General features: G+C 34.9%; 1 protein-coding gene across 2 annotated transcripts in view; it reads left to right on the forward strand.

Annotated features, from left to right (window-relative positions):
• Positions 1-1,101: 1,101 nt before the first annotated feature.
• Positions 1,102-19,581, forward strand: part of kntc1 (kinetochore associated 1) — a 52,763-nt gene continuing 34,283 nt past the window's right edge. Inside the window, exons 1-23 of one of the 2 annotated variants that reach the window (XM_079872687.1) lie at positions 1,102-1,483; positions 2,505-2,625; positions 2,728-2,843; positions 3,232-3,313; positions 3,446-3,558; positions 4,160-4,270; positions 7,197-7,290; positions 7,393-7,445; positions 8,940-9,052; positions 9,158-9,209; positions 9,528-9,632; positions 11,086-11,129; positions 11,277-11,342; positions 11,660-11,735; positions 11,826-11,948; positions 12,339-12,505; positions 12,662-12,773; positions 14,162-14,305; positions 14,661-14,717; positions 15,008-15,079; positions 15,188-15,307; positions 17,914-18,057; positions 18,854-18,949. In XM_079872687.1, the coding sequence (XP_079728813.1) occupies positions 1,352-1,483; positions 2,505-2,625; positions 2,728-2,843; positions 3,232-3,313; positions 3,446-3,558; positions 4,160-4,270; positions 7,197-7,290; positions 7,393-7,445; positions 8,940-9,052; positions 9,158-9,209; positions 9,528-9,632; positions 11,086-11,129; positions 11,277-11,342; positions 11,660-11,735; positions 11,826-11,948; positions 12,339-12,505; positions 12,662-12,773; positions 14,162-14,305; positions 14,661-14,717; positions 15,008-15,079; positions 15,188-15,307; positions 17,914-18,057; positions 18,854-18,949 (2,313 nt within the window). In that variant the 5' untranslated portion in view covers positions 1,102-1,351. The remainder of the gene's footprint in view (positions 1,484-2,504; positions 2,626-2,727; positions 2,844-3,231; positions 3,314-3,445; positions 3,559-4,159; positions 4,271-7,196; positions 7,291-7,392; positions 7,446-8,939; positions 9,053-9,157; positions 9,210-9,527; positions 9,633-11,085; positions 11,130-11,276; positions 11,343-11,659; positions 11,736-11,825; positions 11,949-12,338; positions 12,506-12,661; positions 12,774-14,161; positions 14,306-14,660; positions 14,718-15,007; positions 15,080-15,187; positions 15,308-17,913; positions 18,058-18,853; positions 18,950-19,581) is intronic. The other variant, XM_079872688.1, reaches the window with a different exon arrangement.

The following is a 19,581-nucleotide window of genomic DNA, read 5'->3' on the forward strand; positions in this document are numbered from 1 at the left end:
TATTTTTTGTGTTTATTTAAAATTAGACAAATCTGATATTATTTTAATCTCCAATATGTTATTTAACAGTTGAGATAGTTCTTTAATGCTTCGCTAACTAGCAGAAGACACTAGCAGGGTTTAAATCCCAGTTGTGCAGGCGAGGGCATGTTGTAACACTGCGTTACAATGTGCCCCTATTAGAAATATGCTGTTATATTCTATAGTTTTATTAATTTTATTGAGAAAACGTGAGAAAAAGGTGAATAATGATTGAGAGTCAATGTTCAGAAATTACTAATTATTTATTTGTTTTGAATTATGTAGCTGTGTTTTCATGTGTTCGTAGTCAAAACTCAAAAAAATAGTTTATATTTAATTATTAAAAATTTCCATTATTTTATATGAAAAAGTTTTTTAATTGTATTTTATTTAGAAAATATTTTAGTTTGTTTTGTATATTTTTTTTATTAGATCAGATAACATTTTAAGCTGTTATATGTCATGTTACAATGTGCCCCACACGTTACAATGTACCCCACCTATGGGGCATGTTGTCACATTTCACTTCCATTCTTTCGGGGTATATCCAGAAAAAAGTATATACTGTATTAATAAAACAAAACCACATAATTGTACTAGACGTGGGAAATGAATGTGGGAAAAAATAAACACTCTGAATCATAAGTAGATTTACACAAACTGAGAAAGTCAAAAAGCGTTACTTTGTGCCCCGCTCTCCCCTACACTACCCAACACTGTTTATGGCAGCGTAGAATAAATGACATAATAATATCTCTGCAAAGAAATGGCTTCTCTGCTCTCAATAGATCATTTTATATAATAGGAAAGCATGATTCTGGCAATTATAATAAGAATGAGAATTTGAAATAGAAAGAATCCAGCACAGAGAAGAATTAAAACCTCTTGATATCAAGTTATATTCTTGTATAGCATATAAACTATTTAAAAGAAATAGCCCACATTTGTGTTACAGAATAAAGATTATGTTATACAAATGTAGACTATTTCTTTCTCAGTATTTTCATATAGCAACGCGTCACGCTCCAGCCCAGTAGATGGCGGAAATGCACCAATAGCTTGACAACCGCCGTTAAACCTAGTAGAAGAAGAGGAACAAGAAGACGAAGAAGACATCGGCGCCAAATTTCAACGTTCATGGCAGAGTTTGCTTTCACTTGCTGATGTATAGACTTTACTTTATGCAATCATGAGTATTTTTAAGAAATTGTACTAAATGGCAAATCGTCTGGAAACGCCTGTGACATTTTGCGACTTTTAATTCGAAGTGTCATGCCGGTTGATAGTTAAAATCACGCGTCGCGTTTCACCTAATTAACAAGCGTCAAGAATGTGGAATAACGTCGAACTTCTGCTGAACGAGGACACTAACACAGTCCGACTGTACAGCGATGCTGAACAAGAGTCCGGGAACGCGTTATATCAAGTGGATACCTTGGTTAAAATCTCATCCTCCGAAAGGGTTAGCAAAAACTGTCTTTGTTGCTAACTGCTATAACGAAAAGTGCTCTCATATTGACATGGTTTTGGAACAGTGGTAATGACAGCTGGGTTTTGACGTACCGTGTATTACGATCTCATCAATATACAGCAGGACGGGTCAAAAGTTTGGAAACATGACTATTTTCAGTTGTCACTTTAGTTCAGCACTATTTATGCTGATTTGATACTCAGTTATTATCAATGTTGGAAACAGTTGTGCTGCTTAATATTATTTTTGGAACCTGTGATACTTTTTTTTCAGGATTCATTGATGAATAAAAACAGCATTTAAAAAAAAGAAAGAAATTTTGTCTAACAATATAATCTTTACTATCACTTTGTATCCATTTAATACATAATTGCTGATTAAAAGTATTAATTTCTTTCAAAAAGAAAGAAAAAAAATCACTGACCCCAAACTTTTGAGTATTTTGTTACAAATGATTTCTTTTTCTTTTTCTTTTTTTTCCCTTTTTTTTTTATTCATCAAAGAATCCTGAAAAAAAGTATAAAAATATTAAGCTGATAATGACTGAGTATCAAATCAGCATATTAGAATGATTTCTGAAGGATCATGTGACGCTGAAGACTCCAGTAATGATGCTGCAAAATTCAGATTTGCATCACAGAAATAAATTATATTTTAAAGTTTATTCAAATAGAAAACCATTATTTTAAAGTGTAATAATTTTTCACGATATTCCTGTTTTTTCAGTATTTTTGATCAAATAAATGCAGGCTTGATGAGCATAAGAGATTGCCTTCAAAAACATTAAAAATAGTAATGTTTCCAAACTTTTGACCGGTACTGTATATGTAATAGTTTGTACATTTTTGCATTGCATTGATACCTTGTTTAAGTGTTTTACACTGAAATTAATATTTTTTTTCTATACATCTGTATTTGAGTTGGTCTGTATAATGATGATGATAATAATAACAAATATTGTTTCTTTTCCTTTGGTTGTCATTAGTATTGTTCTTGTTCTTTTATGCTCCAGGTACTGTCTAATCCAAAGGTCTACGCCTCCAGTACTCCAAACTGCTGTATTGTTGTTGCTGACACTGCGGTGGTTGTCTTTGATCCTGGTTTTCAGACTGTTCTGATTCACCTGTATTTTGGTAACACAAGCTCTGTCATGCACAGTTAACATTCACTGTCCACAGTACTGTATACAAGATAAGGAAAACCTATATCTTTAATTGCTCTCATGTGTGATTCAGACTCCATAGTAGATGCTGTTACTGCTTGCCCCCAAGGCCAGTTTCTTCTGGTTGGAGAGAGAAATGGAAGTCTGCACATCATCTATGTCCCTCTGAAGAAGACGGTGCTGACCAAAGTAAGCTGCAATAAATGGAATTGTATTAATTGCTAGTTTGACTCCAATAACACAAATTTCAGTTTTTTTCTTATGGTAACTTACATCCGAGTGGAACGGCTTCTGGAACGGCAAGAAAAAAATGTAGGACGGGACTTGATTTTGTCCTTCAGGAATTGATTGAATCACTGTGGTTTGTTATTGCTGTGATCTCATGTGAGTGACAGGTTGTCCTCCTGCCCTCGCACCAGTAAACCCAGTAAACACATCAACAGAGAAGAGATGAAGCTGGAAGGGGAATTAAAGAAAAAGATTACAAGGGCACATCATTTTTAAAAATGTGCACGGATAAAAAAAAATAAAAAAAGAATTAGCTATTTGATTTCATGGTAACTAATCTTTTTTCCAGACTCTGCACCAACAAAACCCCTCTGATGGTGATGAGACAACCTTTAAGAGCCTAATTCTACATGAGACACCTGGTTCTAAAGGTGAGTTTCTATAAATGCTATAGTAAGCAGTAAAATAAAGATATGCTACATATATAGATGTGGCCACTGACAGCATTTCCATAGTCTGTACTTGTTAAACTATTAAAACATTTTCTTTCTTTTGTGTTTTAGGAGTGTATGATCTATTTTTCATTGTCAACAATGGTTTCCTACACACGTCGAATGTGGCTTTGGGAAAAATACAGAGCGCGATTGAAAACATGGATCTAGTGGCTTTAAATAAGGTAGATGTTTCAATTAATCAAATGTCTCTAATGTTTTTCACACATTTTCTTTTATTAAAGGGATAGTTCACCCACAAATGGAAATTCTGTCATTAATTACTCACCCTCATGTTGTTTCAAACCTGTCACCCCTTCAAGGCCCAGAAAGGTAGTAAAGACATTGTTAAAACATAGTTAAAATGTTTATGTGAATAAAAGCCTAGATTAAATATCTTCATCATTTAAAAGTGATTGTGTCTCTTCAGAAGACTTGGATTAAACCACTCCATTCATATATATTACTTTTACTATTTGTTAGGAAAATTTTTGAAGCGTGACATTTTTGGGAGAGTCGGCTTTCATTGGAGGGACACAAATCTCTCAGGTTTTATTAAAAATGTCTTTGTGTGTTATGGAAGATTAACACGTTTTATGGATTCAAAAACTTGAGGGTGGATAAATGATGATAGAATTTACATTTTTGGGTAAACTGTCCTGTTAAAATGATCATAGCTGGTCATAGGAATGGTTGTCTCATGAGATATGAGACCAGTCTAAATCAAAGGAAACAAAAAATGAGAAACAGGAGAAGGGAAAATTAATTATTTTGTTTTCCCTACAGATCCAAGATGATATTCTAATAAACTTCTGCTCTACTGAAGAGATTCATGAAGATGGTTGCATCTCAGCAGGTCTGGTCTGCTTTGGAAGCACAATCCACCTTCTGATTGGGGTAACTTTGATTCTAAATCTTAAACTCAACTGCATTTTCTCTTCCTTCCCCAAAATAATCTGATGCTTCTTTTCCTCCCGCTTTCCAACAAAATGATTTGCTGTGGAATTATGACACAAGTTGATTTCTGAAATAAATTTCAGGTGTTAAGGGGCGATCACAGTAAAAATGTTATTCCATTGATTTCCATTTATACACATTTAAATGCAGGAGATGGGGAAACTAAAGCTCAAGTAGAGAAGTTTTGCTGCATCCAGAAGTTGTGAATTTGTATCACTTGAAGAGAAGACTTGTGACTAGGGCTGGGTGATAAAACGATCGATAAATTTCCAATATAATGTTTATGCGTCAAAAGCGGGTCCGTATCACATGCCCCATTTATCCACTCAGCTTAAAGTTCAAACGGCAGCTCAGAGCGAGCTTACTAGATCAGATGTGTTTACTTGCTGATCGATCTCGGTCATGTGACCACTAAACAGTGCAGTCAGAAAGCTTTTCAATCTACAAATTGCCATGGATTTACTGTAGTAACACTAACTGCACCATGGTATTGTGGCAGAAATGTGGGATATTCATATCAAATTTTATGATATATTTAATGTAGATGTATTAGATGTATTAAAGGAGTAATGTGATTAAGCTATAGCATTTGTGCATTTTTAATAAATGTTTGTAGTCTAATGTTTTTTTCATAAAAATACCATAGAAACCATTCAGTTACATTTTACCATGGTAGTAAGGTGTTATACATGGTTTTAATCTGTGGTTAACATGGTCTAAATATATGCTACTATTGAAAATCAGTGGTTCATTTTAATAAAACTCAAACAGTCAGAATATTACAATTTTACCATATAAAAATGGGGTGGTGGTTAAGTTTTTTTTACAGATGTTACTGTTTTTTTTTTTTTTAGGGATGAACAGTTATGAAAATTTTGGTGGATACCGATAATTATATATATTTGAATGCCGATAACCGATATATTGGCCGATAAGTCTAAATCCAGATTTTGATATACTTTGAGAGCCTGATTACAGCCATGTCCAAAAAACTTCAACATAAATAAAAAATATTCAATACAGTAGACTAGTTTGAACCGAGTGTAAGATTCCTAACTTTTAAAATAAATGTTACACTCTTATGGCCAACTTTCTTTATAATAAAACAAATGGTAACACTTGCAATAAGGTTTCATTTTGTTAGCATTAGTTAACATGAACCAACAATGAATGAACAATACTTCTACAGGATTTCTAAGACATTTTTAAGATGCAAAGTTTTATAACATAGTTAATGCACTAACATGAACACAAATATTTTAACAACAAAGGTTATTACTCTCTGTTAGTTCATGTTAGTTAATGCATTAACAAATGAGACCTTATTGTAAAGTGTTACCAAAAAATCTTATTACCTAACAAAAAAATAAAATACCTAAATAATGCATTGCAAACAATTCACTGAACAACATAACTTAGGCTACATATAAAGAAACAAATTGCATGTGCCATGGATAAATAAAATTAAATCGCCTCCGCATGGACAATAAGGAAAGAATTTTAATCACTATATTGTTGATAAGAATAAAAGGAGAACAATACAAGTGCTAGTTATTAATAACGCATCAATGTTTTAAAAAGAAATTACAGTAATACATCTTTAATTTTACTGTTTCAACTAACATCATTGCTGTTTGAGCTCGGCGCGCTGAAGCTGAAGAGAATGAACACCCGTAAACTGAAGCACTTTGCTAGGAGGTTAATTAATTCAATCGAGCGCATCTTATATAAGATTCATCAGATAATTATACAAAATAAACATAATGCTACAAGTTATTTTTGCACAAAATCACGCACAGATGAACTTGAACTAAATTAGGACAGCCCCAATATATATGTGTGTGTATGTATGTATATATATAACTTATAATGCAGTTAAAGCAGGAATCAAGGCTTCATTGAGACCGCATTCTTGCAATGCACGGAGAAGAGCAATTACACAGATGAAGACGAGCCACTCTTTGGTTTTCAACCACTCAAAGAATCAGACGCTGCGGCTTTTTATATAACACATTTCCCGTTAGGAATTATGATACCGCTTGTTTTGTTGGTCCGTTGGGTTGGATTGCTTTCTCACCTCAACCAAACCACTCCAGAGTTAGTTTCAATCAGACCGAGATCACCTCGTTCAAGCGATTGTTTTGGTGAGGATCAGAGCCCGATTGCTGTTTTCATAAATGCCTAAATGAACCAAGCTAAGGGAGAAAACACACCAGGTTTCGAAACAAAAGTTCCAAACAAGCCAGGTGTGAAAACGCCCTTAAAGGAACGCAAACTTTAAATCTGCAGTGTTGCAGTAAAGTGAAGTAGATCGCATATTTTTACATTTTTTAAGTATTATATGTTGAATTATGTTTTTAAGACACTGCAGAGTGATGTCTTATTGCGACTTTTGCAGTGTCCGTAAAATTTTGCGTGCTCAAAGTTTAGTGTGACAACGGCTTTACAGCAGACAAGAATGGGTGGGGAAGGAATTAGGTACATCAAGTATAAAAAGAAAACTAAGAATTGATGGCTTAAACAAGTTAATTATCTATTGCTTAACTATATAAGTTTTAAAAGACCTTTAAATGACCTTCCCAAACATATTAATGTTTCAGTAAAAAAACAAAAACAGATTCCTGTTGAATTTTTTTTGTTAAAGAATCATGGACAGACTATGCCTTTTATTCTCTCTGCTTCAAATGTTAAACATGTCTCCTTTGTTAAGGATATCGTCAAAGATATGGATATATTTTAAGTACTCTTCCTTAGATTTATTGATGGGAGAATTAAAATGCATTTTCAATTTCATTATTCCCTTTCCATGACTGATATACAGTCATAATTTGTAAAATTAAAATTTTCACCTTTATCTGTATGACAGGCTGATGGTGCTAATGTTCTTTCACTTTGGACCATTGGTCATGGGCAGACATCCCTGTCTCTCACAAAACTCCTTGACTCTGCTTTAATGTCAGGTACTAAATGTATTCTTGCTCTGTTTACATTGATTATTACTAAATATGACGTGTGTTAACATAGCTGTAAATAAATTAAAATGTTCTTTTTGTCTATTCAAGAGGTGAAGAAGATTCAAGTTGTGGATAATTGGATGTATGTCCTAAACAAAGAGGTAAGGCCTTGTGGAAACTGATGTTGATGCTAGAGATGTACCCAAATTTAAATTCTTGCCTGAAACCCAAAATATTTTGGACACTAGGGGTGTGTGACACTGACAAAAAAACAAAACAAAAAAACGGTTCTGACACACTCATTTCATTCACTCCTTCAAGGGGACTATATTATTGGACTAATGTAGGGAATAGTGAATGAGTGTATAGGAAGTGATTCTGACAAACACAAGGCTGTGAAAGCAGACTATTGCGCATACGAGTTTACCTGTCCAGCTGATGATTAATGTCCCGGAAAACGTCTGTAGTCCCATTTAGCAACATGTTAGCAACCACCTTTTTCAAGTCATGTAAAAGCATGAGTGGGGTATCACTGGTGTGTTTTATGTCATAGAGTAAAACGTAAAAATATCTTGAGCTTGTTTTCACCTGAGACCTTATTTCAAGCTCTTAACCAAAAACTAAAAAAAAAAAAAAAAAACATTGAATTTGGGATGATGGACCCAGAAGTGCTAAAATGCTAACTTGTTTAGCACTCTATAGACCCGCTGTACCTGAAAAATTTAAAGCAGTTTATTTCATTTGTACCTTTATTTTGTTTTTGCCCTATTCTTTGTAATTAGTTTTTTAATAACAGATAAAATAAATAATGAAATAAAATAAGTGAAATTATATTTGATTGGTCATATTGCTCGCATGTACTTTGGTACTTTGTCATTCGCACCCCTACAGTCAATGATCGCAGTGTTGATATCTGCAGTGTACATTATGACTAGTAATAATTGTATAATGAATATCTGCATAAATGAATTTTGATTTGTCAAAAATGAATTATGTAAGCTATTAGTCAAGCTTGGGGCATTAATTAGTAAAATGGCTTGCTATAATGTGTCAGCTGATGAGATCAGTGACATCATTAAAGATGTATCAAATGGAAATTTGACTACTCTGTTTTTTTCTGAAATCTTGAATCATCAGTCTTCAGGCCTTATAGCGCAAGCATGGTGTTGATGCTATTTTAGCTTCTTGCATGTCATACATTAGGCAGATGCTGTTTATAGAACTTTATTCTCTGTGGAATTTGTTATGAGCGTAGATGATACAGGCAGTTGTAAACAAACGTTCGTTTTATTTATTAAGTCCTTCCTGAGATCAGAGATGTAGGAAATGACATTTGAGTTTCCGGCTGTTATCTAGCTGAGATTTAGCTGCAATTCACACCATTTGAAGTCCAATGTAGTTCTCTGAACTGTTTAAAACTGTTTAATGTCAGCATTATTATTGTTAGAATAATTGACAATTAAATGACAGTTTGGTGCAATTTTCTGTATAATTTGTAAAAGTGTTTCAATGGGAACTTTAAAAATACATATTCTTAGTGATCTGATTGATATGGGCCGATCACAGTGTACAGAAAATCTGTTAATGGCATCAGCTTAAAATTTCCTGATCAGTGCACCACTAATTTGTATATAAAATATTCTTTTTCTTTCTAGGGCATGCTCAGCTTGTTGGACATCCACTCTTTTGTCATGCTTTGTTGCTGGCCGGATCAATACATTGTTGATTTCCTGCTGATCTCAGAGAGAAACTCCTCATCTATTACACAGCAAGTGTCTTGTTTGACTTCTTTTGTAAGACATAGAGAGACAGGGTGCTTGTTTTTCATGATTAATCCACACATTGACAGGTAAATGTCTTTTGTGTTGAACAGGCAAGATGATAACAGCTTGAAAATCATGACCTTGGTAGCTGAAGAAAACAAGGTATGTTTATTGCTATTTCAGTCATAGACGACTCTTGCTATACGCGAGAGACTGTCCATGAATTTTCTTAGCAATTATTTTTTCAGGGGTAGGTTGTTAGGTCTTTCCCCAACCCTCCCCATTACTCACACTCACACACACGTGCACTCACACCCACGGACAATTTAGCATCACCATTTCACCTATACTGCATGTTTTTGGGTTATGGGGGAAATTGGAGCACCTAGTGGAAACCCACACGGACACAGAAAGAATGTATATATGTAATTGAAAATACAGTTTTATTCCTCACTTGTTTTCTTTGTTATCTATGTCAAGGGTCATGCTAGGAAGCTTGTGATTCAGTCCCTGCCTTCTATGGAGGTTTTCTACTCACTAGAAGTTTCTTCTGAGTCTTGGTTGATCCAGAAGGGAATCAATATGGTAAATAAAACAATGCATATTTACAAAATGGAAATATATGAAATTAAACGTAATGTAATGCAAACCTGTAATATTTGGTGCTAATGTTCAACGGGTTGTCCTTAGAATTTCTTTGTCATATTTTGTAGGGGAGATACTGGTGGAAATAAAGCTAAAATTTGAATATTTGAAAATCGCGATTATGCCAGTGTTTCTTGGCTGAATCTCCAATGTCTGAGCTATGGGTGCAACTGTACACAAGAATGACAAAAGTGGTTCAGTAAGTTTTCAGCATGGCAGGAGGGAAAATCTAAATATTAGTTGCTGCTTAAAATTTCTGGAAATCCGTATAGGCTCTGATTGTATTTTTTATTTATGCAATAGTTCTTGTTTAGAACTCTATAGAAACGCTGTACCTGAAAAATTTAAAGCAGTTTATTTCATTTGTACCTTTATTTTGTTTTTGCCCTATTCTTTGTAATTAGTTTCTTTGTTCTTACTTTTAATAACAGATAAAATAAATAATGGAATAAAATAAGTGAAATTATAATTGATTGGTCATATTGCTCGCATGTACTTTGGTCTAAATGGAATGTCATTCGCACCCTTTCGGTCAATGATCGCAGTGTTGATATCTGCAGTGCAAATTATGACTAGTAATAATTGTATAATGAATTTCACATAGCTTTTTTTTTTTTGTGTGCCTATGTCATTTTCTCATGCTACATAAAAACATTAACAATGTCAGTCATATACTGTTGTAGGAAACATGCGCGAAGTCGTTGCAGAAACAGGGTTGTGTTGCAAAGTGCATTTTGAGCGAAAAATAACAATATACTATTTTTCGGCCTGGTCTACACTCTTCTTTGAATTTTGTGACCAGTGAAGACGGCAGCACGGAAAATAAAGTCACGCATGCCATCCTTCTACGTCTCTGCCACTGCTTCATAAGAGGTTGCAGTCCAGCGTCGCCACTGCACATTGTCTTGTTGTAAGACAACATCTGTATTGCAAACACCTCTATGTTGCTGAAATTTTTATGGCAATGACATTGGTAAGTCTATGCCATAAAAACCAAAGCAGATAGTCTGGAAAAAGACCGCCAGTGTATCAGTGTGGACAGTTAAATCATTTAGATCCAATTCTCATCGGATACACAAGTTTTTATTTCATCTTTAGAGGCCACTGTTGTACTGTAGAATGACAACAGGCCCTTTGAGTCTAGTGCTGGAGTAGCTGTGGGAGAAGGAACAACTTTTTTGACAACTTTGGACTCGTTGATATTCAATACTTCCAAAAATTGGTTACCAATGCAAATTAATCTGCAAAACCTATATATTGGTCGACCTTTAAAAGAAACGATACTTGCCAGTTTCTACCAGTATGTCATCCATCCCAAATATAGTTATGATTAGCCACCTGCCCTTGATATCTTGTGTTGAAGGTAATTCATAAATTCAACTCTTTTCCTCAGGACACTATCTATTTGCTGGAGGGAATTTTGGCGAACACCAAGAGGTGACTAACAGACACAGTTATGACAGTCTATAGATATTAAGGGCAATTAACTTTTGCATTTATATTGTGGTGTTAATATGTTGTATTGAATTCATCACATTTGTGGATAGCGAAAGATTAATTTCAAATAATCTTTCTGTCTTAAAGCAGCCATGAAGATCCAGTGTCTACTGTTGTGATAAGATGCTTCACAGAGGCGCTGCCGGAGAACAGGTGCGCTCTTGAGAACATAAGTAATACTGATTATAATTGAATTTACAATTTAATTCTGATTTGGTTTTAATTTTATGTTGGTTTCAGAAAGATATTTTTAATAGATTCCACTGAAGGAATGCACTTCTTGATTTTAATGCTTGTTTGGGTGGTTTTGCTCCTTATGCATTATTTATTTTGTTTATTTTATTTTCTATACGTTGCTTCACTTTAATACTAAACTTTAATACTATACTTTAAATTATACTTTTCTTCAGGCAAGCAGACTGCTTTTAATGCATTACTTTGTACACTATTTCTCTCTCTGCTTCCTCCAGACTGAACAAACTTCTTTATAAGCACAAGTTTGAAGAAGCAGAGAAATTTGCAAAAGCTTTTGGGCTTGATGTTGAAGTAAGACATTAGTACATTTTCCATATCAACATTTCCTATATAAAATATTTTCCATGGTAAGTTGACAAGGTTTCTTTTTGTTTGTTTTAGCTGGTGTATAAGGTTAAGCTGAATGTTGTGCTGGAAAAGCTCATCTCAACATCAGGCAGTGATCAAACCCTTGAGTGGCCTGAGCTCATTGATGAGGCTAAAACCAACCTGATGAAGATCATGGTAATATCAGATTTGCAACAAATGTGAATGCGCAGGCCTTCATGTGAGACTTACACAAAATGGTGTCTGGAGAAACTAATAACACTACTATCATTCTATCTTACACATATGGACAGTTAGTAATACTACAGTGTGATGTACTGTTGGGATGCATTTGTACATTTGCTGATATTAAAAGGGTGACATAAGTAATACAATTTTTGACATACTGTAGTAGTGGTCATTGGTCCTACTCTACCTTATCACTTTCATAGCCCACCCAGCAGTTATTACGATGCATTGCAATACTTCACAACTGGTTAATATTATATCTTATTATTCTTTAAAGGCAGTCATCCTATGTGATATATTGTGAATGTTTAGCACTTAGTCTTCTCATATGTCCCACAGGATGAGCAGTTTGTGGTGCAGTACTGCCTAACTGCTTCCTGGCCTACTCTCAGCATAGCTGAGGAGATGTTAAATTACACCTTGAACCGTTTCCCGTGCTGCCAGATCCAAACAGCCTTGGCTAAGCTCGCCACCTTCGCCAGCATGTATGGACCCAACAACTTTGAGTACGTTAAGCTGGCCAGCAGTTACTTTTTTCTAAGTTTTTCAAATGTTAGACATGATTTTTTTCCTTAATAAGCTTTTAAAACTTTAGAAATCATTTAATCACTTCTTGTCCTACACATCCTTCTGGCTAATTGTATTCTCCATCTCCATTACAGGGGCATCTCATGGATTGAGTTTTTGAACAGCACAGATTATCTTAAAGACATCCACGCTCTTCTGAAAGAAGGGAATCTTAGTGGAGCACAATATTTGTGGCTACGACACGAGGTAAAACTTGAAGTATGGTTTGTTCTGTTGCTTCAGTATTTGACCAGGAACCTGCCAATGGCTAGTGAATTGAGAATTTTAGCCACAATTTTATACTGGCCTTGAATGTGTATTTTACATGTTTCATTTTTACATAGTAATATTTATTTATTAGTTTTTTCTTTGTGTTTACAGCAAAGCACAAATCATTGTTATATACTCTAGCCTGGTGGTTCTCAACCTTGTTCCTGGAGAGCAAGAGCAAAAGTGCTGTCTTTTCCGGAACATTAGCATGATTGCGAATGTCTTATTGATTTTATGAAACCGGTCAATAAACTACAAAATAACATTTTCAGTTACATTTTAAAGACATTATTGTTTTTTTGCATTATTCTGTCAACAAATTTCCCAGTGAACCATAGCAGAACTGTTTTGCGTCTCTGAGCAACACAGCAGTGCTTTGCTACTGAATAAATCCGCCTTTTGAACTAATCAGTTTAATGAATGATTCAACGACTAAATTAATCAGCCCTTTGAATGAATAATTTAAATGAATAACTCAATGACCCAACTCATTTATTGTTACAGTGATTTGCCGACACAGACTGGTGGTTTTAGTTTCATATTTTAAGTTCATATTTAAAACAAACTTTGCTTGAGTTTTAAAACGAACTGCCATGACCAGCAGTTTTCACGCTACAAATCGAGTATATAAGCTTCACCATCAAGTTCTGAGCACAAACATCTGCCGGTCACAGACACTAAAAGCCTCTGTGCAGTGCAGGAGTCAGACGTGTACCTGCACCAACAATCAACACCATGTGGGAAATCATTGAGATTGAATCTAGAAAGGTCCATTGTTAAACAAAGGCAAATGCATATTAACAGTTCAGAGACGAAGGAAAACAGACAAAAAGCAAAACATTGAGAAATAAACAAACAGCTTTAATGTGATGGGGCAGCAGTTATTAAATGAACTTTATCCATCCCAGAATCCCGGGCAATATGAGTCAGTATGGAGTCCAAAACCACTATTTCAATATAAGAGCTTGTTAAACTTAAACTAAAAACAGAGTGCACTTTTAAGGCATGTTATGAATTTGTTACTCATTTCATTTTGGTAGAACTTTCCTCCATGTGGAGTTTTGACTATGAATGAATTTCTGACTTTGTATAAGTTTCTGAAGGTATACTTTATTTACTACTAAGGTAGAAGGTGCAGGTGCAAAAAAACAATAACAAAAAAAAAACAAAACCACTTCCCTAGACTATTTAAATTTGTTTTTAATTCTTTTATCTGTTTTTATTTTGTTTTATTAACAGTCAGCAATGTAACTTAAAGTTGTTACTACTGGTTCTTTCCCCATGATAATTAGGTTTGTCTTTTCTTTTTTTTCTCTCTCTCTCAGGGTGAGTTTGCCAGTGCATTCGATGAAGACTGCCTACATGCTCTGTTGGGCTCCATTTCATCAGACATCCCATCACAGGACCTAAGTCTGTGGTTTAATGGTGTTGTGGTCCCATTTATATGGAGAGTGTTGCCCAAAGGACAGGTATGAGGGCAGTTAATACACTTGATTTTAAACTACACAGTTTTTTCAGATTGTCTTAATGACCTTAGTTTTATGCGACTTTGAATCACAACACCAGTTATCGGGAATAATTCTTGCCCTGCAAGGTGGATAAGAAAGGGTTTTGTGTGTATGCCAGTTTTGATGAATCACTATAAATAAGGTAATACAATTCAAGCAAAATGTTTGAAAAGCAAATAGTTCTTGCACAATCTTACTGTAATTTTAAGTTCTGTTGTAATCTCTTGGTTGAGAATGGAGCAGTGATTTTTGAAATTAACTAGTTACCGGTAGTTGTGCTTCATATTAACACTTTTTATGTTTTAAATGTACACAGAAAATCCTCGCCAGGTGGTTGGAGCAGCGTGTAAGGAATCTGGAGTTAACCGAAAAGGTAGTTAACTCTTAAGACAAGTTTTTCAAAAAATTTGAATTATTTTGAAATATCGGGATATTACTTTTCAAAATAAATTCTGAATTTCTAAACACAACCTAGAAAATGATTAGCCAGCCCATTTGTGACCCTTTCTGTCTCTAAAGCATCATTTTCCATTTTGATAGACATCGATAGTCACACATTGTGTAGCCAAATCTCAATTGGGCCAAAGTAAATAGAAAGATTCTCTTTCTCAGGTAATTTGATTTATTTTATTAGTATAATTTTTATTTTTATTTTTTTTATAGGGTGACTGGCCTCATAATGGACTGGTTCTGGCTGAACTTGGCTTGCCTTCCCTCTGGAGGTCTATGGGTTTGGTAAATGTCAAGTTTGTCCCCAAATTTGAAGCTGTTTAAAAGTGTTGAGGACCATATTCCTGGAAAGTCGCAGCGACTTCCTCAGATAAGAATTAAGTTGTTTTTCAGGCTGAAAACTGTGGAGCAGAGGAAGTGCAAAATCTGAGGTCATTAGTGGCAAACCTCCGACAGCTGTGTGACCTCTACACCAAATATAACTGCCACCTTTCATTGTCTGACTATGAAAGGGTGAGTATGAAAGTTTAGACTAAGTTCTACAGATGGTGGCACTAGCAGCTGATTTTGTAGCGCTAGAGGTGGGTGGTGGGGGAGGGGGGTTAATCAAAGGTAATTAAATATTAAAATGACTTGTTTTGCATCAGTAAGTGCAGTAACTAATAATATCACATGTTTATTTCTTGTAAATTTGACAGGAAATGTCTTGAAACATTTGACTGTAAAGCACTGAGCTTAAGTTGAGATGCAGATAAAATCAACTTTTATTAAAGGGGTCATATGATGCGATTTCTTGTTTTCCTTTTTCTTTAGTGTATTAAGTAGCTGTTAGTGCAAGTATAAGATCTGCAGAGTTACAAAACTTACGATCGTATCGCCGGGTCCGTCACTTATTGGGTTCCCCGGAAACATTTCCGTTGTGTTCTGTCCTATTTGCAGCGCGTTTTTGTATTTGTTTGTGTTGTGAACTTTTGCAGCGCGTTTCTGTATTTGGTTGTGTTGTGAACTTTTGCAGCGCCTTTCTGTATTTGGTTGTGTTTTGAGTATTTGGAGCACACATGTGTTGTGAAACTGATGAAGATGTTTTCTTAATTTGCGGGTATTTTTCTATTTGCATGTGTTTTCTTCAGTTGCAGCGCGTTGAGCTGTCTCGGCCACCGTAGATATGCCATATTATAAGCATTTAAAGTTAAATTAACACACGATAAAATTATAGCTACTCCAATATGACATGGAAAGACATCTAAGCACAAAAAGAGATACATTTAATACATTTAAAGGTAGTTTTATCACAAAGGTCCATGTGTGAGCCACAAAGGCTCGTATGCTTGTGTGTGTGTGGAATGTCACGTAGCAGGAGAAAGTCCTTATCTCTTCGGTGCATCTCTTTGAGGCTTGCGAAGCTAGGAGAAGATGCTGTGTCGTGTTGTTCTGGTAATACTCCAAGGTGCAATAAAGTGTCGGGAGAGACCATCTATTGCAGACTAGCTGGAGCCGAACGCATTATTTGTATTTGGGAGTTCAGAGGCTAGAGCTTGGATTTTAAGGAGGAATGTGCATTTGTGTTCAGATTCAACGAGCCATGATTCATTAATTCAGAACCAATGAATGAATGATCTGCTCATACGCTACAGTGTTCTCACACCCATAGCGCGGCACAATGCATAAAAAGACAGTATAAGTCATTATAATCACTAATTATGTCCCCAATGAAATAAAACCTTACCAATCTGATACAATCTGGTCCAGTTGCGCTAGCAAAGTTGATCGATCAGCTTGGACATCTGCGTTTTCCGGTTCAGATTCGGGCTCAAATTGATAAGGTAGTACCGACATTATCACCTGTCATTATTGCTTTGGGAGCTGATGTTCCAAATATGGTATGGGGCGTGACATTTCCGTCACACGCTTAAGGTTTTTGGGCCAATCACAATGCACTGGATCACTGGCCAATCAGAACACTCTGCTCTTTTCAGAACGATGAGCTTTTTAAAAATCTACGTGTTTCAGAAAGGCGGGGCATAGAGGAGTAACAATAATGTACAGTATGTGTAAAATAATGACTTTTTTTAACCTAAAACTGCAGAAACACATTGCATTAAACCAAATACACAAAATAATGTTCTTTTTTGAACCATCAGATGACCCCTTTAACAAGAGTTACATGTAAAAAGTGCTTCAATTTCACTCTTAAAAGGTTGTACGAACCCTGAAATGAATAATGTAAAAACATTTGACTATTTGTGCCACAATACCATGGTTGCAGTTAGCATTACTACCTTAAATCCATGGTGGTAATTTTTGTACTGAAAAGCCTAGAATAGAACCATGGATGGAACCAAATCCCCATCCTACATTTTTCTTTTTTCGATAATCTAGATATATCGCTACTTCTGTTTCATTGCGTTAAATAGACGTTCTAGCACCTTAGGTTATATTTATACTGTTTTGCTGCTTATTTTTTTTTATCCCCTGAAAGTGTCTGGGCATCACTCACCTTATGTGAATGGCACTTACTGATTTCCAATAGTTCATTTAGTGAATGTATAAAGTTAGTTCCCCTCCCCACAGTTATAATTTACTACAAGAGAAATGTGATATTGCCCATTAATGGCAGGCGGGCTAAATGAAAATGCAAATTCACTCTCTGACAGTAGGTGGTACTTATTGAAAAGCAGAAATACAGCAGTTACCCCTGTACATAAACCATCCCACCAAATTTCAGATCTCTAAGTCTGAAATTTCAGACTTAAAGTTTGATGCCCAGACAAATCCTTTTGTTGCAGATGTCACTTGGTGTCATACTTTTCATCTAATGGATTCAGAAAGATTAGTCTCTGAATATTTTTTTCGAGGGGCAACATGACCCTTACAAGACAACATGCTAGTGTTGTGACAAAATTACAGTATTCTGTTTTAATACTAGTAGAATTCCACAAAGTCCACACGTTTTCTTTTTAGAACGGTTTCAGTTTTTTTGTTTTGTTATTGGACCCATTGAATTAGGTAAATTTATCTATAAAATGTTTTTTTGTGTGTTTTTTTTACATTTATTGATTATTCATGCACTGAGTATTCACATTGACACAAAGCATTGATTAACCTGTGTTCTGTGGCAGGGAAGCACACGTAGTATGGCCTTTCTGATGCTGGATAAGGTGAAGGCCCCAGAGCTGATTCCTGCGGTTATTGAGAACAGCATTGAACCTTATGCTCTTGAGAACGGATTGGACCTGGACCAAACCCTCTTACACTATATCAAGGTCACCTTTATTTTTCAGTAATTAGGAAAATGGTTGTTTATCGTGTTATTTATAGATCTACTCTTGTTGCACCAAAGTTTTATATTAACATGTTTTTTGCTGTGTTAAGCATTGTAGCCAATCTCACACATGTGATGCTTTGCAGAAGGCCCTGTCGAGGCCACTAGACAGCACTCAAGTGTAAAAACACTCTATATTATAATCAGTAGTAGTCATATAAGGTCATGTATTGTGTGCATAAATTCTGGATTCTGTTTGTAAGGGAACAAAGTTGAACGAAAAATGATAATTAAATCATACAAATGTAAAAATAAATTAATAATAATTAAATGTAAAATTATGTAATACATAAAAACAATCAGAATAAATCACTTACTAAAAAAGATTTTGTTTACCTGTATAACAGTTGACAATTAATCAACCTCAGACAACCATGTTAAATTATTGAAATATAAGATTAAATCCCTGTGAATCCCTAACTATATGATTGGCTTTATATTCCTAATGTTTCATCGCATTTTGGTAGTTTTAATGTTTTAAACATTTAACGTTTTTTTCTCAAGTAAATTATCAATTTTACATGAAAAAAAAACCTTGTGCAGGTAAATATGACTATTAAAAAATATATAAACGATAAAGAAGTCCCTAATATATTTGTGTACAATGTACACTACAGACATCAGTGGTCTATTAGTCTACCTTTTGGGACTGGGAATTTTTAATGAATTGTTATTATAATGTAATAGTTTTAATTTATTGTGTTGTCAGTTTATGTTTTGATGTGTTTAAATTTTAGGACCTGCTAGACTGTTGCAGCTCTCAAATCACCTCTCTCTTCACTGAATGGGAGGCCAAAGCCGTGGCTGTACTACACTGCATGACAGACACTAATGTAAGATCTGTTCAAACATCTAACACACAATATCCAATTTATATAAATTATTTATTTATTTATTAACAATTAGTGATGCAATTAGTGAAAATTCTTTACTCACGGTAGGGATCGACATATACTCTAGTGGTATCGATACTTTTAATACTGGAGTTGTATAGAGAGGATCGATCCTCAGAAAAATATTGATAGTGTTTGACTAGGAATTTTATGAAATATTTAGTGCAAAAAATGGCAAAGAGAGGAGAAGAGAAAAGTCACAGAGAGAAGTCATTTGTAGTTCTCTTTCTTATCTCACTATGGGAATGGTTAGACAAGCCTAGACAAGCCTCGAAAGAAGCCTCGAACCAATGTGTGTGGATGAATATTAGGGAGGTGGGACTCCTGCTTCACTGTCGTGACTCATGATTGGTCTTTCAAATGATAGATATTGTGATATTGGTGCTTCCAGGATTGGTCAAATTGGCTTTCAAATTTAATTACTCATTTTGATTTAAATTTATGTATGTATGTGTAGGCTATATCTAGAGAGCTGTCAATTTGAATCACATGAGAACTAGAGATTGCTGGGGATGCAGCAAAGTTGAGTAGGGTTCCTAAATGCTGTCAGTGTGAAGGCCTACTGTCAAATT

This window comes from Squalius cephalus (genome assembly GCF_949319135.1).
Source record: "Squalius cephalus genome assembly, chromosome: 5".
NCBI classification, from domain to species: Eukaryota; Metazoa; Chordata; class Actinopteri; order Cypriniformes; family Leuciscidae; genus Squalius; species Squalius cephalus.